At 41.4% G+C, this 26688-nt stretch overlaps 1 protein-coding gene and 1 long non-coding RNA gene across 2 annotated transcripts; both read right to left on the bottom strand.

The window, feature by feature from the left end:
• Nucleotides 1-7718: 7718 nt before the first annotated feature.
• LOC119736503 (neural Wiskott-Aldrich syndrome protein-like) lies at nucleotides 7719-25655 on the bottom strand. The gene is made up of 10 exons (XM_038210520.1): nucleotides 25537-25655; nucleotides 23248-23382; nucleotides 19433-19525; nucleotides 17915-18014; nucleotides 13684-13834; nucleotides 13099-13141; nucleotides 12252-12399; nucleotides 11318-11796; nucleotides 10722-10830; nucleotides 7719-7780 (listed from the first exon to the last, which is right to left on the bottom strand). The coding sequence occupies exons 1-10, from the start codon at nucleotides 25648-25650 to the stop codon at nucleotides 7719-7721; spliced, it is 1434 nt and encodes a 477-aa protein (XP_038066448.1). The 5' UTR covers nucleotides 25651-25655.
• On the bottom strand, nucleotides 13708-18018 carry LOC119737085. Its single transcript, XR_005272338.1, has 3 exons — nucleotides 17915-18018; nucleotides 15555-15629; nucleotides 13708-13834 (listed from the first exon to the last, which is right to left on the bottom strand). It is a non-coding gene; the product is annotated as an uncharacterized LOC119737085 (long non-coding RNA).
• Nucleotides 25656-26688: the final 1033 nt, after the last annotated feature.

Below are 26688 nucleotides of genomic sequence, written 5' to 3' on the forward strand. Positions count from 1 at the left end.
CTTACTGACAACACCGCAGACCAACAAAGCGAGTAACTCGAACCTGAGACCACTGGAGACAGCGTTCCTGAAGATCTCCTCCAGATGGATGTTCCACGCGAGCTTCAAGGGCAGCCTAACTGGTTATATTCTGAACCACTCCGGGAGATTGTGATCACAATTAATGTACGCGCTCCGAAGAAAACAGATCATGAATGCTCCAGAAGTTTGGGTGCCACAACCCCACGCATGCGACTCAAATTGAGAGGAGGACCATGGAACAGCTCACCACGTGGACCAGAATTCCCTGCGCACGTGAGACTCCAACAGCTCACTGACGTGTTTCAGAGATTGGTTTCACAACCCCATCACTCGATGCTAGACACCACTGTATCCCCGGACGGAGGCCCTTCAGCATTGGCCATCAGCCGATATATGGCAAAAGACGGTTGGGCCATTCTTTGTCAAGAGTGTGACCTATTTAAAAGTGGGCTCTTCTGATTTTTGAAGCTTTACCCTTTGTTAACTACATCCGACATAATATTACTTTCACCGTTTCATCAGGTAAGTACATTTAACTCCCTATACCTCAGAGTATAGTTTCTACTTGTCTCCCTTGCTCCAATATAATAGCAAATGGAACGCGTGAGTGAGGTCTGGCAGCTTAATTATGCCCCGGCCCATGGCAATCCCGTAGCTGGCCAGGACCTTCACCAGAGACCACATTGTAAGCGATCATGTTCCCATTGACTGCTGCTAGGCTCAGACCCATCGCATCAGACCAGACTTAGCATTGTACACGTATGTATACAGCATACAAATTATTGTTACCTATAATTGCAAACCCTTTTTGTGATGTCAATAAATGAACCGAGACCTCAGTCCGGCAGGGTTGGTGGAATTAAAATGGCTGTCTGTTACACCCAAACTATATGTCAATGGTCCATAAAGCTATATTTATTTACTGTCGTATAATTCATTTTATCAACAGTGAATGATAAAATGCTTTATACTCAGCGACGGAGTTCATGTTTGTATGTATATGAATTCATTTGCTCTTTGCCCTAGTTTCATATACATACGTACAAGAACACAAGCCAGCAATTTGGCGTGTTGCCAAGTCTTTGACCTAATTCGCTGGATCACCTCACTCAGTTCTCCAGCCTTGCACAGCTGCACTCCATTACCATATTTGGTATGCCAGTGAGAGATTTCAATATGCAAATGTTTAGACCAACTTTGAACCAACGAATAAGCTTGTTTTGTTTTATGTTGCTTAGTGAAGTGATGGCCCGAGTTGGGCTAAGAGTGCTTGGGCTGTGCTCACTTTTGTCACAGTCATCGAGACAGCAGGATCAGATTTCATTTTGCGCATTAAATTTTCATTGGAATACAATCTTCTCACTACCTTGAATTTACAATACCTTGGATTTATATTTGGTGTATTTGTTTTAGCAAATTGGATCAATTTGTCTGTGCACCAGCAGGAGTGTATTTTTGTTGTTCAGTGTCGCGGATTTGTTGAATACTAATCTTGGATGTCTCCAATTCCCAGTCCAGTGGACTTATTGACAGTCATCATTTTGAGTGGATGGATCTAGTTTGACCTTAGATATATTCTGGTTGTCTCAGATTTCTTCAAATCCAATGGAATTATGTGACAGTTGGACGTTCACTAGCCCATAAAGATGAGGCCCAAGTCATCATGCAACTGCAAGTTCTCCTGCTTTCGCCAGCCAGTTTGTGGGCACTTCACTATCTGTCAATTACCCCTGTGCCTGCTGCAGGCATAGCTTCAGTGCCAGTGGACCCATCTAGATTTAGGAAGTCTCAGAAACACACATGACGCTTAGGAAAGTTTGTGCGTTGATCTAAGTCAGTCTCCATCAAACATTCGTACATGATACAAGGTAACGTTGCTGCAGAATGTTCACGTGGTGCTCGAGATTTGGGGAGCCTGCACCATCTGACCATGTGCACCAGACCACGTGGCCAAGATTGGTGGAAGTCAAGGTGAGAAAATTCCGATAATACTAGCCTATAGCCCGTGTTTGTGGAAAGGCTGTTTTTAGTGCCACTGGGTTTTATAATTATAGGCCAACTGTTTTTGCCGTTGGTACTATACTAGTGTAGTTTGGACCCTGTTCCAAATAAGTAGGCTATATATAGGCTTGTCCTAGACAACAACTGGAGAATAAATAGTAAGCAGTGACTCACACGTCTCTTGCTGTGCCCACTGCTTATAGGCTTAAGCTAAACAGTTTCTGTATTTAATCAAAATAACGTTACTGGGGACTACCGATAATTATAAAAAATAGGTCAATTTTTTTTGGGTTATCCAGCATGGAAATATCTTTCACTTGTTATACTTTTGTCTCAAGGGGCTACGACAGTCTGCCGTAATATGAAAAAGACAGAGAGTATTGTCAATGTCATTATTTTCCTCGGCAAATGGGCGTAATTAGTGTGTAATTCTAATGTTGAAAAAAAAACACCGCGTTCCAAGTGCACCAAACTATGTGCCAATGGTCCATAGCTATATTAATTTACTGTCGTATAATCCTCTTATAATCATCACAAACCAAATAAATAGTAGGCAATAACAATGTACACATGATTCCTGATCTTTTGAATAACCTTCAATCAAGAATACAACATAAGAAACAAGTGGTTAAAAAATGAAACGGACCTACCGCCACGACGCTTGTCTTGTGATAAGGTCCTCTTGTGTTTCTGTTCCCAAGGAGAGGCTTGGCCGGGATCCGGTCGTCATGGCTTGCTTCAGCTTGTCCACTAATAGATGGACAGGAGGGGAGATCCGGTGCTTCATCCCAGCATGGAGGAAGGAATCTTCTCTTGCTGGCAGGTTGTATACGATGTCCTGCACTATCGATCCTGGGTATCCAGGGGTCCGTCGAAATTGTTCAGTTCAAGTTAAAGTGCCGTTATCCCACTTTTGACACCCGGCCGCACAGATTGTTCAGGCGTTAGTCAATGTTCGAACAAACTTTTATAACGGCGACACGTGCAGATCTGCTATTCAGTGTCTCTTATTTTTGTATTGCTGACAAACCTCCTTGCTAGGCCGACAATTTGGGGCTGATGATTAGAACTCGACGGATATAATGTGACGGCCCATGTCGGAATTTACAAGCCCCTGGGCATTTAGGAACCAAAAAAAACCCCAAATGTTTAAAATACTACACTCTTAATACATCACAATGCACAGTACAATTCAAAATTAGTCGGTGTGTAACCATCAATGCTTGAAACCAAAACAATCCTCACACAAACGATACAGCTGTAACCCGTGGTATCTCGCCAAATGCATTGTGACAGGTTACATAATACTTTCTTGGGTAGACAGAAATTTGTCCTTGTCCTTAATAACACCAAAACATGGAAAGTACCCTATTTTAAACAACACAAGTGTGTACATAAAATACACCAGAGAGGCAGAGACACAAATTGCTTTAGGCACAAAGTAAAGAAATACATTGTCTGGCAATTCAGCAATCAAGTACAGTTCAGTATACACAAAACAATTTAGGAACTAACCTGGTTATACATGTAGTTCAGCGCAGCGCACTGCTACATCAGCTACGTCACCATATTTGTAGCTGGAAGCTATATATACCAAATAATAAAATGATTCTTAAATGAACGTTTCTTTAACATAACATTATCTATGAGATAGGATATAGTCAGTTCAATTCAGATCATCAGTGTTTATCGTTCCATCATGATTCAATTTACGTTGACTGCCAAACTTATCATTGCAAATCTCTAAGTTTGAATCATTTATTAAAAGTCAAGATGTTGAAACTTCATTCACAGAAATGCAACAACGAAATGCAACAAATAAGTGATGAACCATGTATTATAAGGATGAACTCCCATCTAAGTCACAAAATTACAACACAAAATAACTGAAGATAATAACTCACCCCTATGGCTACTCAATCGGGCATCGGTTTGGTTTCAGTGGCCTGCTATTCAAACTGCATCTTTTGACCCTGATGCGGGCTATTAAATACCCACTTTGGTTGGTTGATGGACTCTTCTATCCATTTGCCAAGTGGTTAAATATTAATTTAACCACTCCTTATTTATGGTAGAATTTGAATATGTACTTTTTGATTGCCTGGGTTGGTGATGGTTGCCTTTTGAGCGCCTTTTGAGCGCCGGTTGGCTGGAAGAGATCCTCAATTTTAGCCAAATGGCTTTGAAGCTTCTGGGAACTTGTTAAGCATGAATTGCAGGTCAGCGCTTCCTGAATGAGAACAGTCGACGTCTTCGTCTTGGCTGTTCGACGCAGGTCGAAGACAGAACTGTCCGAGGTATCGGATGTTTACGCCCCGAGTCAAGATCCTGCATGGCATACTTAATGATACAGGTAAATTTCAAGTTGAAGAGGACCGGTGCCAGGACGCAATCTTGCTTCCATCCCATTTGAGATATCAAATGGGTCGGACTGGTCACCATTTGAGAGAACTATTGTCCAGTCATGCCATAATTGAAAGGGCCTGATTATCTGGATGAACATTCGTGGGCAAATAAGGAGTACAAGTCTAAGTTCTGCGCGATGCCTCTGTCTGTTGCACTGAGAACATAATATCGACCGTACTGCGCCCTTGACGAAATCTACACTGGGCTTCAGGTAAATTGGCTTCCGACACAATAATGAGCCTGTTCAGATTGATTCGGATAAAAACTTCCCAGCGATGGAGAGGAGTGATGCCCCTGTAGTTTCCGCAGTCGGCTTTGCTGCCATTATTGTAGAGGGCAACAATCAGGGCATCCCTAAATTTCTGCTAGTATCTTCTCTTGCTCCCCTATGCATATGCGTGCATCGCAGAAGACATTAATCGATTATGATGGGCCTGCTAGCTTGGTACAACTCAGATGCCGGGATTCCATCTTTGCCCGATGCTCTATCGGAGTTCATTTATTGGATGGCTTTCCCTATTTCAGAAATTGATGGTGGGTCAAGCTCTTCCAAAGAGACCTGATGTGGGGTATGGTTGAGTGCAGCTGCATGTGCTGACGGAAGAACACATGTTGAGCAAGTTGCTAAAGTGCTCCACCCATCGTTTACTCGGTGCGTCCTTATAGTTTGATCAGTGTTGATCCATCTGTTGAATGTCGGTCATTTCGGCACCCATAGCCAACAAGCCACCGTGCCAACTAGCCACCGTGCCATAGCCAACTAGCCACCGTGCCAACTCGGCACCGTGCCAACTCTGCACCCACATTTTGCCTTCTATATTCTCCCGACTTCCAACTCGGCACCTGACCAACTCGGCACCTGACCTTCCCCGGGACTTCATTGGCTAAAGTGGATGGCCAGGTCTTCTTTTGTGCTCCGACGTGCCCAGGTGTAGCGTGAATATCCGACTCCATGAAATGTGGACTCATTGGTAGTACTGCGCACGCGTGAGTACGATACTATGCTATTTTAGGATCGTTTCGGGAGAGTGACCTGTCACGTGCGAGGGATCAACCAATAATAGGGAAATAGGGGTCCGATTTTCATAGGAGTCGGATTTTCATGTGACACCGGCACCGTTCACAGTGCATTGCTGATCCGCCTTCCTGGCCGTTGTAGCTTCCTGTCATTATTCTCTGATCAGTCCGCCGGATCGGTCTTCACATACTCGTACATTTGGAGTTGAACTAAATTAAGATCTTAGTCGGTCATCTCCAAATGCCGTTGTTTTAAATTTAATGATTATGGTTATTTGTATCGATCTTGAATTAGCACAAGTGCCGTATACATTTACTGGTCCATATATCTAAAGTATATCAAGAATTCTTTAGTCTCTTCTACAATTGGAAAGAGCATTGTTTTACTTAATATTATAGATACATGTAATCACTTTTTCCTCGATCATGTTCCAGTTGAAATTGTTTTCTGGAGGAAAGCAAGTAAACCACAATGTTCAAAATCATAAACATAATTTACAAACAAATCTGGAAAATATTTCTTTTAACAATTATTTTTTACATTGCACAAAATTATGAATTGTAAAGAGCATGTGAACGATTTAACCGATTTGTACAATGATGTTATGACCACATGTATTATTAATGTTTCTGAATGTATTCAGAAATCTAACCCCTCTGGTAAAGATACTTCACAGTCGGATAGTAGGAACGATGAAAATTAAGGTTTAGCATTTACGTTAGGAAGCTCTGATGTGGCATCAACATTGGAAGGCATGTGTCCAACTGCATCATGGTATTGATGCAGATATGCACCGTATACCTGGAACCAGTTTTAATAGGTCTTCAGGGATAATGATCAGATTCAAATTGAGCAAATGGCTGAAGCGATTGCTGGTAATAATACTAGAGATCTCTGAAGAGAAGTTATTAGGATTAAAGGGCGAAATAATACCCCGAATTGTGTTGATGGCTAGATATAGTCCATCATTTGTAATTTGTGCATTTTGTTCGTTTGAAGCAACAAAAGTGTTCAAAATCTAATGAAGGATACCGAACAACTAACCTGATGAAGTTTCAGCTGTATATTCCGAGAAAAACTGCATTCAAGGATCTCAATTTCAAATCAAAAGTTACTGAATCATGTTTTGAATTGTTTTGAATTGCAGCTATATACGCGACGACGCTCACTGATCCGACGAATTATAGCAACAGCGCGCGCGCCTGCGTCGTGCCAATGCTTGCGCGCGCTTCGCCGAATAACAAAACGAACTACTGATTTAAGGTGCGTCTTAAGACGCACCGTTGGAAAGGCCTTCTTTCGTTGATTACTTCAAAATGACAGCTTCCCAGAAAGAATAATTTCACAGGGAGTTTAGTTCCCTTACTATCTTTCAACCAAGTATGTTTTTCAACAATAATTACGCCAGTTACTTTTCGGATGGCTTTAAATGATGGACTATAGCTTTAAAGATATAGTCCATCATTTGTAATTTGTGCATTTTGTTCGTTTGAAGCAACGAAAGTGTTCAAAATCTAATGAAGGATACTGAACAACTAACCTGATGAAGTTTCGGCTCAGCTTCAGCTGTATATTCCGAGAAAAACAGCATTCTAGGATCTCAATTTCAAATCAAAAGTTGCTGAATCATATTTTGAATTGTTTTGAATTGCAGCTATACGCGATGTCGCGCACTGATCCGACGAATTATAGCAACCTTGTGCGCCTGTGCGTCGTGCCAATGATTGCGCGCGCTGCGCCGAATAACAAAACGAACTACTAATTTAAATTTTCCTACGGTGCATTGGAAAGGCCTTCTTTCGTTGATTACTTCTAAATGATAGCTTGCCAGAAAGATTAATTTCACAGGGAGTTTAGCCCCCTTACTATCTTTCAACCAAGTATGTTTTTCAACAATAATACGCCATGTTACTTTTTCGGATGGCTGCAAATGATGGACTATAGCTTTATTAGGGATTCCGATATTGCAGCGGTTTTCATAGAAAATATGAAAATATATATAACTGTGTTCCATCTGAAGAATATGTCAGTCACTTTTACTTACTTTGTTTACTTTAGGATACCTTTAACGGTATATTGTTTTATTAACCTGTATTCAATAACACCCAAAACACTTGAATAACTTGAACATTTAGTATGATTTTTCAACAAATACTTTATCATATTTTTTTGGACAAATGTGGCAATAAACAGTTTGAGATCGGAAATTTAGCCTAAAAATCCAGGTATAGGGGGGTTACCGTAAACACACAGTTTTGTTTTAGTCCTCAATTTACTCCCACTCTTCGTCATCATCATCAAAGTCGTCATCATCAGAATCGTCATCACTGTCTTCTGCATGGGAGATGGGTGGTGAAGAAAAGAAGAAGAAAATGCATACATTTCAGAAGAGGCACAATAAGTGAACCCCTACAAGCAGAGAAAGAGACTGATCCGTTAAGCCCCAGTGTTTTGACCAATCACAGCCATGATTAATGTCAGGACATAATGTGTAGAAAGGAACGACGATGAGTTTGTTTTACAGCACAAACCTCCAAATAGCTTTATAATAAGGCCACGAATCGTGGCCCCGAGGCCAAATTAGTTGCGGTGCACAATATTTTGAGAAATGAAAATATATATAAAGTTTCTATTGAAACGTTAACAAAGAAATTCAAAGTTTTTATAAAGTTATTGCAGTTTTGCAAAGTGTTTGTGTTTTATACAAAGAAAAACAAAATATCCAAAGACGTTGATTCCATTGTGAGAGAAACAGACTGCCTCACAGGCAGTGGCGTCACCAGACCTTTCAGTCTGGGGGGGGGGGGGGGGCACAGGGGGGGGGGGGCACCAGCATTTGATGGGGGGGGGGGGCACTTAGGTGGATACGGATCGCCGTCCTGGGGGACCCCTCCCCTTTGGAAAATTTTCGCATACGGAGGATGGGCTAGATGCAAAATGGTGCCACATTTGATGCTAAATTCGATCTGAAGATATCTCAAAAAAATTGCTTTTTTGAGGTAATGATTTTAACAACGCGCAGAATTTTGCAGAGGATAGGGGGGCACCAGCATTTGATGGGGGGGGGGGCACTCGGGGGGGGGGGGCACTAGGTTTTCCAGGGGGGAGGGGGCACGTGCCCCCCCTGGCCCCCCCCTTGGCGACGCCACTGCTCACAGGAGTGTAAGGATTATATTTAACGTGTATAGAGGTTTGTATATTATAAGCCTCACACTCGTAAGTCGTAACAAGTGTTATAGTTCATTGTATACACGAAGTGGACCTCACAGGTGTGAGAGCGATCAGATCCTGTATATAATTTTTATAAACGTTGATTCAAGAGTCTAGGTATAATACGTGGGTTAAAAAAAAACTCAGCTCTGTCAAAATGTTTCATTTTTTTATAGAAATTTATGCAGAAAATACGGACAGAGCCAGCTTTGTAAGTGGGTATTTGAACAGTATTCTGTAGTGTTAATAATCGTCGGATTGGAGTAGCGACCCCATTGAAAGTATGGTACGAGCCCCCCCCCCCCCCACCCACCCCATCCACCTATTGATATTCGGAAGCCAAGTGTCCTCAGAAAAACCCTACCTACATTTGAAAAAAAAATTTGCTGATGAAACCCCCATCCCCTGCAAAAAAATTCCTAGATCCGCCTCTTAGAGTAACCTACGTAATGACATGCCCTGACGCACACGGCATTAAGGAGGGAACAGTGACATGGCTATCACATTTTCCAAAACTCCGACGGTAAATTTGCGACAGCACTTTTTCCTTCTGTCATTTAGTGAATCAACATTTCAGATGTCATGTGCATTGTTGTAAGACGTGTACTTATTTCCCAATATTGTTTTTGTAAAGCTATAAACCTATACAGTCTACAGCATTCCATAAACGTACCTTGCAACACGCCAGACAATCAGACGATTTCCGTGGACAAGGGGGGTTGCGGTTTAAACCGTCCTGAAAATTGCCTGTGATGATGAGCTGACGACCTGTTTAAGATCCAACCATTGCCAAGCTCGGCACGAAGGAGGAGGGGGTACAATGATTAATGTCGTTTCACATTCGATGTATATAAAAATGTCGCTTCACTATGATGTTTGTATCCTCCTAGCCTTGATGTTGAGTCTTCTACATACTCCCTCTGAAAATATCCTCCTAGCCTTGATGGTTAGTCTCCTCCATATCCCTTGTAAAAAATCCTCCCATAGCCATGATGGTTTCTCCTCAATTACCGGTACAAGAATATTCTCTCAACGATGATGGTTAGTCTTCCCCGCATTAAATTGATTGCGGAAACATGAAAGCTTTGTATTCCTATTATATCGACTTGACACCATCCCAAAATCGCGACAGCCATCGCGACAGGCTCAAGCTCATCTTTATCTTAACTAGGCTAAAGATCCTTAATTCTCCTTTTCGTTTAATTCGTTATTAAGGCTGTTTAATAATTCAAGTATCCATGAGTTCGATGATTAAGCGATTAATAGTAAAATTATACAAATACCAAATGGGTGCGAAGAAAAACATTCTCGTTCATTGTTGTTGATTCTTTTGTTGTTACCTCCGTGTCTTTAAACTTTTGTATCCCCCTTTTGCTGATCTTCGCAATGGTTGGTCGTCAACTCATTAACAGGCACTAATTTCTGAACGGCTTAAATTAAACCCCCTTTGTCCACGGAAATCGTCTGATCGTCTGACGTATCGCAATGTACGTTTAGGGAATGCTATAGACTCTAGGATTAGAGCTTTAAGAACACTACCCATATAAACATATTTTTCAAGGTTTTTAACATGGAACAATTTCTCAATGATTGCAGGATTGAGGATTCTGAACAATGTCCCCGGAATCTTCTCGCAATGAAGATATCAGTATTGGTGAGTCGAGCTGTTGGCAACGAAAATTTTCCCGGAACATCTCTGGGCCAAAAAGCAGAGCTGCTTCCATGCAGACAAAGTATGGAGGTTCAAAAGTACTCTCCCTAAAAGCAGAAAGGAAGAAAAATTGATCTGTACGACATGTTCAGTCGGCTTTTCTAGTAGTTGTAAAGCGAAAAAGCACTCGCCCACTTTTGAAGCGCTATGGGTAAACAAAAATATTCTTTTCTGGTAGCAGAAAAGCAGAAAGGTAGAAAAATCCACTTAGCAAAACGTTCAATCTGTATTTCTGGTTGCAGTAAAGCAGTTCTCCATTTTTGAACCTCCGTAGGCTAGACAAAGATAATGGTTCTGCCCCAAATTTGTCTCTGATATGAACCGAGAGGGGCCCACCGTGACAACATGCATTACCAGAGTGGATGACACAGTTTCTGATCCGTAGAGCATTGAGCAGTGAAGCCCCTAGGTCATCCTGAGAAAAGCTGGGGGCCACTTCTGCCTCCCGGTCGGACATATCCACCTACAACAAGCACAAGCATGTCGATGATTGATATGTTACCATCACGAGAGTGCTAAATATAGGCCTACACTACATTATATAGCATTGTATATAAAAGCTGCTTATTGTGCCAACTGCCGATTAAAGCATGTTGTACAGTCCTAAATATGCAGCAAATAAACACTGGAGAACTAAATGTACTAATAATATTGAAAGACATCTTAATAAACGGAGCGTTATAGAAGCTCTTTCAGCAACAGTGAGTATAAGCCTAAGAAGTGACGATGTGTGTGAACAATATAATTGTTTAATCATTTAACCAACCATGATAACACAGATTCTGAATTTCATGTTACACCTGAAGGCATGTCATTGTTCCTCTGATGTGATGGACATAACTATTATGCACTTTTGTTATTTTTTTTGTCATTGTCTTGGAACAACAACTGACTTTATGGAAGGCAAGGGTATATTGATATCTACTGGAAAACACCCGGAATTTTCGTACCTTTTTGAGGGCTTTTCCTCCCCTAATCTGATCCAGAAGCGCCCCACGTCCACTGCTGGCTGGAGCTGTCTGGTCATCTGGATCCACACGCTTAAAGGCAGTACCCTTGTGGATGTCATCTATACGGCCTCTCCCCCCTCCCTCTACGATAGGGGGAGGGGGCGGAGCGGCTCCAACAGCTGGTGGTGGTGGAGAGGTTGGTGTTCCACCCCCTCCAGATGGGGTTGGGGGTGGAGGAGCCGGGGCTGCCATAGGCCGGGAGAGCATGCTGGGTGGGGCCATAGAGGGGGGCGTCGGGGGCAGAGCGCGCGAGGGTGGGGGTGGGGGTGGTGCCCCACGAGATGAGGGTGGGAGAGGGGGTGCAGGACCACGGCTTGGGGGAGGTGGTAGGAGAGCAACACGGTTGCCTGGTGGGGGAGGCGGAGCAGCAGAGCCAGGAGACGGGGGCGGGGGTGGAGGGGCAGGCATTCTTGACCTCTCTTGAGGAATAGGAAAAACAAAAGAAAGCATTTACCACAGAAGATTTGAGGTCTACAAGAAAAGTTACACATGTAAGGTTCCTATTGTTATAAGCAACTGAAAGCAAGGCCTGAAAACACGTTACTATACAGGAGCACAGGTCTGCATTTATAAAAAGGGGCAGCACCATTCCAAATCCTTTGAATCATCTCACAGAATTTAGCAAACATTTCAGAGCATCCAGTGCAATGTGAATAATAGTACACACTGATTTGAGAAAACCAAAAACCTGCCTCACACTCCATCACTGCATTTAACAGTGAAGTGGGGTTAACTGCCATCTTAGCTAAATATAAAAATTGTTTAGATTATTTTCAAGGGAAAGTAGTTTCCCTTGGTTCAGCCTTAAAGTCAATTTTGTGCTACACCATAAGCTGTCTGAAGTTGAAAACCCAGACCTTATGCATTTACTTACGAGACATGTTATTTTTAACAGCATTTATTCCTCCATGTTCATCTACAAACTGATTGATGAACTGCACGTTTTCCTTGCCCTGGATTTCGCTTTCATCTAGACCGAGGGTTTCCAACCAGTTCTGGAGGGCTTGGTCCATCAATTTATCCTGGGGGTCAAACATTCAAAGGAACATTCACTAACGTTTGTTCTAGACCCATTAACCTTTTTGAAGTATGGCAGTCACCCCCTTCTAAATATCTTTTTCGGGGATAGGCCTATAAGAATCTATCTGCCAAATTCGGTGCTTTGGGTCAGTCGTTCACGATCTTGTCAAAAATGTGATCTAGCCATTTGACTCGAAGCACTTACCCTATTTTGTTGTTCCTTTTGTTATATTTTCAATGTAAATGGGTTAAACTTTGGTATTCAATTTGTATGGCTATATGGCGAAACACTGTGGACACATCACTATTTGAAACGACCCTGTGTGATGTCACACTTCTTTTGCGTATAGAATCAAAGCCAAGCCGAGTAGGGTGCACTCTCTAGACTGCCGGTGAGCCAACAACCTGTGCAGCTCATTTTAAGGTTCACAAGGAAGTGATGTACACAAGGTGACATTCAACATGAAATTGGGCAGAACTATTCCATTTTACCTTTTTAGGAATGCATCAGTGTGTCAGTGTGTTGGTTTCTTTGTTTATTTGTCTGTCGCATCGGCTGATCATTGATGGAAAAGACAGTGACAGGAATGACCAAAATAAACGTCACCTTTTTTATTTGGGTGGCAAAATAAAAGATCAAAAGTTCAATTAACGGTAAAAAAATTCAAAAATATAAAACAAGAAACTCAAGTTCTACTTACATCGTCACCATTTTCTGGACCCCGTCCAAAATGCTTGACATGACTAAAGAGAAAAACAAGTAATATATACATCTACATTATTATGTCGGATTTGTGATTTACATTTGAAATAATCTTACAATTTTATGGAAAATGTTATCAAACACGTATGTTGAAATTGCATGTTTATGTCACAGATTTGGGCATTTGTGCATTGGTTTGAGCATGTGACTGCACATACATGAAGTGTCTATGCATGAGCACCAGGCACAAACTGGCAATGTGTTAGAGGGTCCAACTTAAAGCCTGGTGTCCATATCGAAATTAAGCTTACGCAGAGTGCGCAGACAATACGCGGAACCGTCGGTACCGATCGTCTAGCTGCCACGTTGTTTGCGTTTGTCTGAGTTGTCGGCGACACTTTCGGATAAAATGTTTTCATATATGTCTGCGTTGCAAGTTCGGTCCTGTTTGTGTTTCACAGTGCGTTTCTTAGGTCGATTACAGAAATTAGGTTTAATTAATTACTCTCCCTTTCTAACCGTTTACGGGGCATGCACTTGTGCACATAATCGATAAATTCCACCAGTTGGCAGAGCCACTTACGTAAAATTAATGGGCGAGGAAATGTCAGCCTTGTTCAGCCTTGCTTTCTTCCCTTGGTCTTTCTTGTTTTTCTTCTTACTGGTGGCGGTGTTGGTGTTGGTGGTGGTGGTGGTGGTGGTGGTGTTAATTGTCGGAGATGGCTGGATGTTAACTGCACAAAATATTGAATCAAATTGCGAGGAAGTGAATTTTCAACAATCGCGACATGGTTTCTGGCTGTGGGTTGGCGCTTCAAACCAGCCCACGCAATGACATCTCATGTTTAGTCCACGGTCTGAACTTCAGACATTGCAATTATTAAGGAATCATTCTTGTTTTACATCTTATTGTAATTGTACGGATGGAACTATGAACGAGGATCCATCATTGATGAACCCCACTGGTAATACGATTACACGTGATACCAAATTTGAGCCCTCGATCCTGATAGGTCGATCCATGGCAACAACAGTGCACTTCGATATAGCCCATAACGGTCCATATTGCACTCAGCCTATGGTGCTTTTTTGTTCATTTTAACCAACGATGGTTAACTTTATCCAGTTTAATCAGCGTTGGGTAAAATTACTAATTTTAACCAACTGTTGTACTTGTTTACCAGGTCAACAGCCCAACAGTTGGTTAAAATAATACCCAACGTTGAACCACGACGTTTGATAAATTGAACCACGGACGTTTGAAAAGTTTAACCGCACTCCCAAAACGCTGGTTAAAATTTGGTTGGTTAAAAAAGTTGGTTAAAATTTTAACCAACATTGTGTAAAATTTTCCAATTTTGCCCAACGCTTTACGCTACATAACATTGCAACTATCGCTCTTGATCACTGACATCTTGAGCCAAGACCAACTCGCCCCCTGAGTTGGGAGTTCGTTGGTGCGGTTTTGGACCTATTTGTATTTTGTTTGGACGATGTATTAAAGTATGTAACCAGTTACCACACAGAATTTGTCATTTTCTTAAACAATGATCAAAACATACAAATAATCGTACCATAGACAAAGGACACACGATCGAACAAATTATACCAGCATCATGCAGACACTTAAATAAAAGGTTTCTTGTATAAACCAAATAGGCCTACATGGAGCATAATTTATATCATCCTGTCACACGAAGGGCCAGGGGCGAATTGACCCAACACCGAAAAGTTCAACCACGACGTTTGCCTGTCCGTTTTAGAACACCGTATTGCTTGTAAGTGCAAGGTCAATTAGCATCGATGTGTATCGGGTCGGGTTGGCGAGGCCAAACCGCCCCGACACTTTTATTTTATAAACCGAAACCGAACAGGACTAGGCTAAAACCGACCCGACCCGACCCAACAACAATTAAAAGAAAACCGACCCGAACCGAACCGAAACCGAACCGACCCGAAAAACCCCCGAATATCTGGCTTCGGCAAATATGTCCGCTTTTTGCGCTTGAACTGACCCGCTTTAATTCGCGTAAATGTCGGCTTTCAGTAAAGTCTGAATCATGCCATGTGGCACTCACAACGTGACCTACTGTCGGGCCTACATGTTGTAGACCGATCGAGACAGACTGCAAACCATTTTTAGTCGCACCGGACGCAGTGACTCTTCACTAAATAGTGTACCATGTAAATTTCTGTTTCGGTTCATTTCGGTTTAATTTCGTGTTTTTCCAAAATGGCTTAACCGACCCGACCTGACCCGACCCGAAAATCGCAAACGCAAAACCGAAACCGACCCCACCCGACTAAAAAGATGGACAAACCGACCGGTTGGTTTGGGGCCGGGTCGGTTTCGGTTTCGGGTCGGGAGTTTGCACAACATTAGCCATTAGCCAAGCGATCTTGGCTTTCTTTCAGTTGCATCTTGCTAAAAAGAGCTTGGAATTAGATACTCACTTTGGGTTGGCACTGGAGGGGCATGTTTGGGTCGATTCCGGACTGCTGCTTCTGGAGCGCGGCGTTTTTTTGTGCCTGAAATTGACAAGATAACTTGCAATTAAATGTATTCATTATTGTACAAATATTTACTGCTTCGAATGGTATAGTAAAACTAGCCTCCGGAGGAGATCCACTTTAGTGGAGAATTCTATTTTCCCCTTGCAAAAGCCTCGGGAAAATCGCATGCTCCATGGATCACTGAGCTGAGGCTGGTTTAACTGTACCACGAGTTGAAACACTCAATATTTGTTTTATAACACCTCACCCACATATTCTACTTGATTTAATGAGATTATTTTAATTAAATTTGATTACTTCTTCTTCAATACGAAATTATTCGAAAATAAATTTGATATTTTACAAACCAACCCTTCTGAAATGTTTGAACCAGGCTCTGCATTTCACACATTGATTTACACCCGTATGCATTTTATACATTGAAATGTTCTAGTGGTTAGGGTTCATGACTCATGAACAGGCTATTGGCGTGTCATAGGGCAAGCCACTTTACTCCAACTTGCCTCTCTCCACCAAGGAGTGGGCGCCGGTCAGCATAAACTGGGAGGCAACTAAGATGGACTGCCATCCCACCCATGGGAATATAAGTACATGTATTTTCAATCTTTTCGAGCTATAAAGAAAACCGGAGATAAACGCAACCTTGATGGGTCACATGACTCGCAACAGACTTTACCTTTTGACCCAGCCGGCCGCGTAATTTTTTCCTAGGAGGGTTAGGGGCAATGTCATGAATAATTCCGTTTTTCCTTTGAATCATTGCAAGACTTAGGTTCTCGTTCTATTTTCCCCTTAATTTAAAATTATCTCAGTGATAAATTGGGAGAAGAAAAATAGCTGATGAAAATGAGCAGCGACGACGTGGATTCGAACCAGGGATCATTGTATCCATAGCTCATCTCGCTATCCACGAGGCTACTGTGTGGTAGCTCGTCGACAACCGTTCTTTAAAATGCTTTAATGTATTGTAACTAGTTGAGTAACAAACAACAATGCTGTTGATGTCATTGTCTGTTCTCATGGATAAACATGAATTATTCATGACATTGCCCCTAACCCTCCTAGGAATAAAAATTACGCCAGCCGGCCTTCCAAGGGCAACATATGGAGAGTTGGAGGAGACCACTTGAACAGTCATGTGGCTACTAAGGCAAAGCGTCCGTCGTTACTAAGGAAAGCTAATCCGATTACGTACTTAGTATAGCAGAGCAGTGAAATTCACACACCGCAAAAAGGACATTTTGAACGTTGTGTTCCTCAGAAAATATGCTCAGTATGATTGAAATGTTAAATAATAACGGAAGAAGAAATTCTAAACTTCATGTCAGTGAAAAAAAAATCGCCGTCATCAATGCCAAAATGTCAATACTGGTTACTGGTATAGCTGACCTTCAAGTCTGGAAGAAATCGTTCGAAAACTTCGCCAAATCTATGTATTTATATCAATTTTTAAAAATTTCTCCAAATTGTTATTTCACAAGTAGTTGAACACTATTACCATTCCGAATTTCAGTTTAATATGTTGTTGCAAACGCTAGTGTTACAACTACAACAATCTCCATGGAAAGTTTCGACAAGGATTTTCTGCCTACCCAACCCACTTGCATTGTTCAGCAAAGCGCCTTAGGCGCTACGGTTGACCGATTTCGGCCAAACAACACAATAACGTATGGAAGATTAGCATATTTGGCGTGGGTCTCGGTATCGACCAATGGAAGCCGGCAAAAAGGGTGATATTTATCAATTAATAACTCGTGAAGGAGGCTTTTCTCCAAATGAATAGGAATTTAATTAATACTCGTGAGGCTTGAAAATATTGGAAGATATTGCAAACGCCAGTGTTAAAACTTTCAAAAATGCACGTAGCCAGGCCTATTTTCCTATTTCAACGAAAAGTAATAAACACATCACAATTTCTAGCACATACTTGGATCATTATAAGGGAAATAAATCCTGCAAGTTGCATGAAGATACGGTCTTCCAAACTGGAGAAATTAATTTTCAAAGATTTCACTTGCCAAGCACCAACGAGAACATGTCTGTGTTCATGTAGTTTCATTCAAAATAAAGTGTTACGTAACCTTTATAGAAATCGCCCTTTGCAACCACATGACTGTGAAGAGTCTCATGAATGCATTGCCGAAGGTACATGGGGCTCACTTTAAGACATTAATTACCACTTTGTTCAAAATAGAATTAGTCATACACACGCGAGCCAGTATGTGCATACGGTTTACCCTCCCACTTCGTTGAGCTCTCGCAAATCAGACAGCGTCTTCATCTAGAGATGGTTCACTCACCTCCGTCACGCTTATGCTTGGCCCTTAGCTTAACTTCGATGACATTGCTGAAATCACCGGCTTCAGCATCACTAGCAAAGTTGAGGGCGGCCCAACATGTCTGTATACACAGGGTGCACATAATTATGGGTACGCGAAGAAATAAAACCAACAGTAAAAAACAAGCAAACTAACTAGAGCTTTGTGCCCGTCACACATGAAAACAAAGATATATTCTGCATCCATTTTCCCCCTCCCTAAAAACCGGACAATGAATTCTAAATTTTCTTTTCACAAAGAATTTGAATGTAGCATGTTGTCTTCGTGAGATATGGCGATATTTAAATCTTCAAAAATCCATATAAAATCACAGAATGATGTCATTATAACCAAGAGTGATTATGTTAAGGGGCAGCAAAATCCCTCAATCTGGACCCTTCATTTACAAAAAGACCCACATGAGGGAAATATGCTGTTTTCACCAAAATAGTCTCGAAAAATTTATAATTAAAAGATGGAATTACTAGAGATGTCATTGCCCCCCATAACATGCATCTTGAACACCCTGACGTTCTCATAAGTAATTCTTCAACTGAAAATGAAATATAAACCCGACAACCAAGCAACCGTATTGACTAAAAAACAATATCTATTTATTCATATATTCTTTTGGCTTGTCCTTAAATGTATGAAAAAGTCTTTGTTTTTGATCTGATTTTTCTTTCTTTCTTTTTCTTCGTTTTTTTCAATCCCAAATCCCGTAGACTTTGCACAGAATTGTTTTACAAGCCACTTTTGACATTTTGAATTCTCATATCTTGATCAACTAAACGTAAACAAAGGCCGTCATCATAAATGAATGACGTCATCATACAGGTGCATTTGCAATGGCTTGGAGAACTACAAGGCCAATTAGGGTTAAACATTGTATGTATATAGAAGGGATGTGTTGTATAAAAATGACGACATAACTCACGAACGTAACATGATTATTTCAAAAAGAATTTGCAAATGCAAATGCAATGTGATTAATGTATGTGTCATGACGTCATCAAACTCGATCGACTCCAAACTTGGAAGTTAGATAATGTTATTAATATGCAAAATCGTATTTAACGTCATGATGACGTCATCGGTAGATTTTTTTATGATATTTTTTATATTTTAAGAATATGTACGTGCATTGTAGGTATGTGCATTGAAAAGTGCCGTCAAAATGACGACACATGGGTCATGCACGTCATCATAGAGGTGCATTTTCAAAGTCCTAGACTGAGTTAAAATTCAACCAGATAAGGTTGAAGTTTTGCATAGTAAACAGGGATTGGTTATGCATGAAAAAGAAATAACGTAGTCTTGGAGGATAAAACAACCAAAATTATAAAATCATAGATGGCAGATGTAACAGGGACAGGAAAAACGTACCCCCAAGTTTTATAGAATGACCATCACCTTATAGCCACAAGCACTGCCAATCTTAACCAAGTGTTTTCAAGTTAAGAGATTATTTGTTACTTAGTAGAACAGTAATACACTCACGTCTGTTTCAAAAGTGTGGAAGAAAGGCTGGCCATCTGCGACAATGTACTTGAACTGGTTGTACAATTCCTGTTCCCAAAGCTTCATTCTATTCTAAAACAAAAATTAGAGCTAAACTAGAACGTTAGTTAAATGTTTAGCCAAACAAAGAACAAATCAGAGACATTTTGAAAGATCTGCATGTCATATGTGCATGTTTCACAGGGCAGAGGGCGTGTCCCGCTAATCCCGCATCCCCCTTCCCAAAGAAAACGCTAGAAGAAATATCAACTTGGTAAAAAATGAGTTAAGTAACTGATTCATTTTCTGGAGTCCAACTCAGGTCGAGTCCTCATTTCTTCGATCAGTCCAGCTCAGCTAAGAAAACTTGCTTGCTATTCGGACCTTTCTCCCGGGCGAACCCGCGTTTTTTTACCACATTATAGGAAGACAATTAAGGCTCTTCCCTAGACGATAGACCACAGCGACCTTAAGTTCAGGGCGCAGTAGCCTTGGTCAAGGCGCTAGTTGTTTTTTAAACGGCCGTAGCGCGGTAATGCATGCAGTCATAATGTCTATGCGCTACGCATGCAGTACAGTGCATTAAAAATACAGCGCGAACAGCGACCTCACGCGGCCACTATTTTTATGCAAATCAATTGGACCCAATATAGCGCCTTGGTTCAATCGTCCATGTGAGGTTTTGGGGGTGGTGCTCATTATGTTAATAGCCTTAGCTGACCTTAAATGTCGTTTTCTTATTGGTCGATCGTTGCGGAGAAACTTGCTTAGTAAAACGTGGCACCGTACATAATCCATACATGTACACGTACACGTTATGTGTCTCTGCACACGGCACCAATGCACAAAAACTTTGGTTCCTGTCACGTCCGCAAAAGGCGAATAGCTAGCTGCAAACAATTTGATGACGTCCGGATTTACCAAGGTGTGATTGGACACTCCACATATTGGCCCCGCCTACACTTATTTGTATTCGCATACGAGGTCGTGCGCTAGAAATCCAGCGCAAAATAATGAAAAACATAAGCTTTTGCCAACGATTGAACCAAGGCGCGATATTGGGTCCAACTAATTTGCATAGAAATGGTGGCCGCATGAGGTCGATGTTCGCGCTGTATTTTTGATGCACTGCATAATGCATGGCCCAAGTGAGGATATCGTTTACGTGCCACGGCCGGGATGAATAACATTTAGCTCCTTTACCAAGGCTAAGGACGCAGGTCCGTTATGGATAATGGAGGAAATGTTCCACCGATTGTGACTGATTGTTAACTCTCTGCTGATTGCACATTAAACATGTAACATAGCTTGACACCTCGAAACAGAATTGCCGGTACAAGCAAATACTTTTTATTCAACAATAAATCAATAAATGCACGGTAATTGGCATCAGCAATGTGCAACAGCATCAGCAATGTACAACATCATAAGCAATGCAACAGCATAGGCTAAGCAATGTACAACAGTACAGCTGATATTCGCAACGCATCAACCATGCAAGCTAGCATCAGCTAAGTACAACTAATTACAGCCTTACATATGCAACCCTAAGCTATGCCAGATTACAGATCACACAACTTAATTGTACAAACCGCGCATAAACATTGCACAAACGAAGAGCAAACGAATTAACCTACTTCCTGTCTACGTCTGCTCGCATTGCGCAGCTCAACTCACGCATACAGCGCTCAACGCATCAGGTGACGTCTGCCTGCCATGCATATTTGTCTGCGCACCTAGGCCAACCAATGCCAAGCACGTGCAGCTCTAATGGAAGCTAAGCTCCGCTCAGTCACAATGCATGCAATGAAAATACATTCGGAATAAGCTGGCATTATAAACTCCTTTCACGTTCCGCCACGGTGTAAGCATTTTTTTCTTCATAATACCAGTAAGGCCAAAAAAAAATACTCCGGTCTCTGGTCAGCGCGCGCGTCAACTTTTTTTTTCTTCAAATTAACACTGAAGGTACTCCGGTTTTTTTCCGGAAATCCGGTTTAGGGGCCTCAAAAGTCCACCAACGTGAATTGTGTGAAGCCGTTGAGAAACTAGGGGGTAGAATGTGCTAATTAATTATTCATAATGAGTTTTGCTTGCCGAAATATCCGAAATTTACTTACGGACATAAACTTCGTTGATCGATATACATGTATCTTTCAACGCACGCACATATTGAATACCCAATGTGAGACCGAAGTTGAAGACCATGCGTTGTCATTAGTGCGATTATGTGATTTTTCGCTCGGGTCCGAGATTGTGATTGTTTAGGTCTAGCTCCTGTGTCGGTACTTGAGATGCACGTGTTGCGCTGGTCAGGTGTACAGACTAATGGTACACTGGTACCCTTCGCGTGCTAACAGAATCAATGCTATGATGAAGGACCGGAACCAGTGACTATTTCCCGTACTTACATCGTTTTCCGTGCATAATCGGCCGAAGTTGGATCGTAAAAATAGTAAAAATACCAAACAAACATCGATGGAAAAAGAGAATTTCTGCAAATTAATTCGCAGAACGTGATCTTCATTTTCTGTGTATGTATTTTCCATTGAAATGACGAGATTGCAAAACTCAAACCTGTGGAGAAACATCGCAGCGTGATTCTGCAGAAGTGCAGAATTTTCGGCCACGTGGGATGGGCCGTTCACAGTGCAGCAATGCACACTGTCACTGACACTGCGCCGTGTGTACGGCGCGATGTACGGTAGACCAGACTGAATGTTTGCGGCGCTAGCGGCCGTGATGTACGTTTAGCATAATAGTGGAATGAACCACCTCAAATACATTTTTAATTAGGTGAGGCAAGTTTTAATCACTTTTGATGGCCAGTCTTGATAATTTTTGTGGCGCAAATGCGAATAATCCAGGCACAAAATATTGAACGATTCCCGTGCTTTACTATACAAATATCTGAATGTAGAACTGGTGAAATAGTTTTTCCAACAATACTAAAGACGCTATTTTGAAAGGCATGTTATCGGAAGCAGAAGTGATTTAAGTTTACAATTTAGATTTGTTTTACAAAAATATTACAAGATCGCCTCTGAAATGCTCTAAAATGCACCAGAAGCTTCTAAAGTTCAATAATTTTCGGGGCCTTCTATGCGGGCCCCGAACTCACGCCGTGGCTTCGCAGGTTGTTGTATCACAACAGCAATTCCCCCACAGGTTTGATTAAATCCTGGGGGGAACAGCATGGTTATCAACTTTGAGTACAGAAAAAACTTTATTAGAAGAAGAGTATATTTTAACAAATGAAGGAAAATTTTTCTTAAAATTAAAACAAATTCTGCTTTAAAATTTCAGAGGAAAGTGCCCAGTATTCGCCTCAGATTGCACCACAAAGCATATAAAATCAAAACTTTTCCGGGGCCCTTAAGCGGGCCACGGACCCCACGCCGTAATGGCTTCGCGCTTCGTGCTCGCCAGAGTTTGAATTTTATGCATAAAATTTTCATCTTTTCTTTGTCACAGACCAATCACATCCCTGAACAGCGCACTCTATTGCCGCATCTCCTCATTTTTTTTTTTTACCAAGGAGCACCAAGGAATGGGGAAATTGCACCAAGGCAAATGATAAAGGGCACCAAGGCAAATTATGGAGAACACCAATGTATAATGAGGACAAAAAAAAGCAAAATAGTACCCACCTTGTCTGTACAATTCAAGCTTGAAAAAACACCCCCAAAAAAAAAAAAAACGCATCAATTCCAGAACTTTGGTCTGACCAGAGACCGATTATTTTATTTTTTTGGCCTGATGCGTCTTCTCTAACAAAAGAGAAGATATAACCGACTGGACTAGCATAAACTTACCACAATATCGTAAACTCTGATGAAGAATGAGCGTAGGTTCTTGTCCTTGACAAAGCAAGCCACACCACAGCATCTTTTGGTCCAGGAGTTGGGAGGTTGGGCCAGAAACACCTGCACCACAGCTGTTGCCAAAGTCTATGTTTCATTTAAAAAAACGAAAGGGACAAAATACTTTTTTTCAAATTTAAATTAGGTTAACTCAAACAATAACCGTTAGTGACATCAACTATATGCTTTTATCTGTGCACATTGCGTCGCATAATAAACCTCATGTTGGTGAACAAAAGCTCTGATTTCCCAAACGATTGTCGGTATAGGGGAGAGAACTTTAACTTTTAGGAAAAACTGCAAAAAAAAAAAAAAAAAAAAAAACTCACGCACAGATCTTGAAAAGACGAATACAAAAACCCAGTTGTTAACTTCTGACGCGGCGGACATTTTGTGGCATACGCATACGTATTTCCAGCCGTAGGCCTATTTTCTCCTTCTTGCAGGTACATATCACCGTCCTTCGTGTGAACACAGCACGTCCGCAGCACGTCCGCAGCATACGATACACTGGCGGAACATGTGCGACTGGAATCACGATTTTTTAGAGTCAATATTTGGATCCCAAAAATTTGTTTTCGAAAGAATACAATACGATGGTTGTGTGGACGTTTATATTCTACTTTTAAATGATAATTGCAAGTAATAGTTTTGTAGCCCAATTGGGCCCTATCCAGGGCGTATATAGTGTCATAGAGGTTCAGCCCCGTATAAAAATTCCCTTAAAGACACCAGTGATAAATGCCAATACTTCAAAATTCTTTTTAAAATACTCTGAACTCTCACAGGTGTTCAGGCTGTACAGAAAATGATGATCAACATGTCACTTTTCATTTTCTTTTAATTTTTTTTGTGGGTTGACCGATGACTTTTCGAGAAATTCTAACCCAAAGAAGACGACCCCTAAAACGAGTGATGTTTCCCAAAGTGGAAAAGTAGCCATCTTGAAAAAGGATCCCTCCACATCGTGGCTAAACAGCGCCACTTTAATTTCGGACCCAATTCCATGCAAAATGCTTGGAATTGGAAGCCTCAAGTCCAGGCGAGAGGAGCCTTGCCATATCTTTTTAATTTTCCAATTCCATGGCTCTCAGAACTCTCTAATAATATAGAATAATTTGAGTGTTTATTAAACTTGTATTCATGAGCTCGGTGGACGGATTTTGGGCCTGCACGTTTACTGGGGTGTAACAACAGCTGGTAATTCTCACTCAATTTCAACATCGTTTGCAATAAACTCATAACTCGCGGCTTGTACACCAAATCTAAAATGTTGAACCTTCCTATTTCATATTCATTCTAATCCATACTATAGGTCAAACTGTGCTGACATTGTTTAATCCCCAGCCTATCCATATCCATATCATAATTTCTATCAATGTGACCTTTTCATAATTCTTAAAGAAAAGTGTGCGGTAAATGTATCAGCAAAAAGGAATGGGAGGGGGTTATGGCCACGCCCCCTCCTATACAGGTTTTTCATGTCTGGCGGGCACCTTCCACCACTGAAAATGTCTGGCAGTGGCCATTCATGATACCTGGGACTAGGCCCAACATTTTCCAGTAGGTTTCACTGGGTTAACTCACCAGCTGATCTAGCTCAATTTTGTGGCCCCTTTCTCATGGCCCTCCTGACCACCCTCACAACAGTGTGCCCGGCAGACGTCAATTTCCTTACATTGGTATGCATGTGGATCATCGCTATATGCATGAAATGTGGTTAACTTTCCAGCTAGGCTGACCCCCCACCACTGGCTTCCGGTCTATACACTACCTTTACACTACAAAAATGGACTTTTCAAATACGTTCAATCTGTTTTTCTGCTATTCTAATACTAGTGAAAAAGCAGATGTGAACCGTTTTCTGCCTCTTTTCTCCCTCTGTGTGGAGATTGCTATGAATTGATGTGACTCGCGCACGGAACCGCAAAACACCGTATTTTCTTCCAAAGTAGGCCCCTACTGCTCACATTATGAAAAAAACTTAAATAAAACAAAAAGACTTGAAAGTGACTACAAAAATAATTTTAGAATTGACAATCATTTGCAAAACGGTAATTTTTAAATAGTAAAAATGGTGTCCTAAACTTGCATTTTTGATCAGTTAAAAATGGGGCGAATCGACCGGCAGCCGTTCGTTACTGTTGAGTTGACAGATCATTTTCTCCTTCCCCTTTACCTCCTAAAAATATCGGTCACTTTACCCTTTAAATTCCCATTATCAACTAAAACAGAACTCACCAAACACCTGCTTCCAAGAAGGTTAACTACTTGGTCATTTTCAGATTTGCTGAGTAGTTTCGAAGGGACATTTACGTCCGCTGGCTTACTTCGTTGCCCCGGAGGATTCGCCATTTTTGAGGATCACTCCCACGCATAATATCACTGCAGTTACTATAGTAGGTGGAGTCATGTTGACCGAGTTCAAAGTGCTAGACGTGTATACAAAGCAAAACAGACATTGTGGAAATTCATAGAATTCAGTGCGGAGACGGGGAATTTATCAGTTGTGGACATGTACATAACATTTTGTCGTACATTATTCCATTCGTCGTACGCTTGCGCAAGCATTTTGTCGCGATTATTTTTAGATTCTTAAAAATTCCGGTTTTCAAAGTCCAACTTTGATAATTTCGACAAGTACTGTAAACAAAAAAAAATTGAGGAAAAAATGACAAAATAATACCAAATAATTGCCAGGATTGTTAGTCAAGCTGGAGAAATTCATATTATTTCACGTCTGAAAATAGTCCGAGTCTGATGGTTACTCGGAGTCATAACTAGTTCTGCAAATCACGTTTTTAAACATTCTGGTCATGATCTGGCGATATTAGTCGCCAGATCCAACCTCGTTCCCGTGGGTACGATCTATTGCTGTACCATGTTGGTTCCCACCATGCCTTGCGCAATCGTAGCCCCTGGTGTTTTTTTATTTAAATATCCCACGATTTAGTAGATTTAGGCCTTAAAGAACTACAGTTGACGTGGTTAACGTGCGACGCATTGTTTTCAATTTTGAAGAGTCAAATTCAGAATAACTCCTTTCAAAGATTACTTATGAGATTTCGATGTCGCGTTACTAGACTCTATGTATACAAGTATTTGTGGCAAATAACGATGCTTCCAGAATTTCCATATTGTTCGGGCATCGCGCGGTCTTTTCATATAGAGATCATTTGAACCCACACGTGTGTACGTGACGTAACGGATAACGCAAGCGCTTATATAAGGCTGCAGTCATAGACATAATGTCTAGGGGTGCAGCCTTCAAAACACGCCCGCAGTATACTTTAAATTGTCAATCAGCGTCGTTTTCATATTCTACACAGCTACTTACTTGACAACCTTGAAGGGGCAGCGAAAGGTGTGCGACTGTATTATACCTGCCGGAGA

The sequence above is a fragment of the Patiria miniata genome, unplaced genomic scaffold, assembly GCF_015706575.1.
Source record: "Patiria miniata isolate m_02_andy unplaced genomic scaffold, ASM1570657v1 HiC_scaffold_3, whole genome shotgun sequence".
In the NCBI taxonomy this organism is placed as follows: Eukaryota; Metazoa; Echinodermata; class Asteroidea; order Valvatida; family Asterinidae; genus Patiria; species Patiria miniata.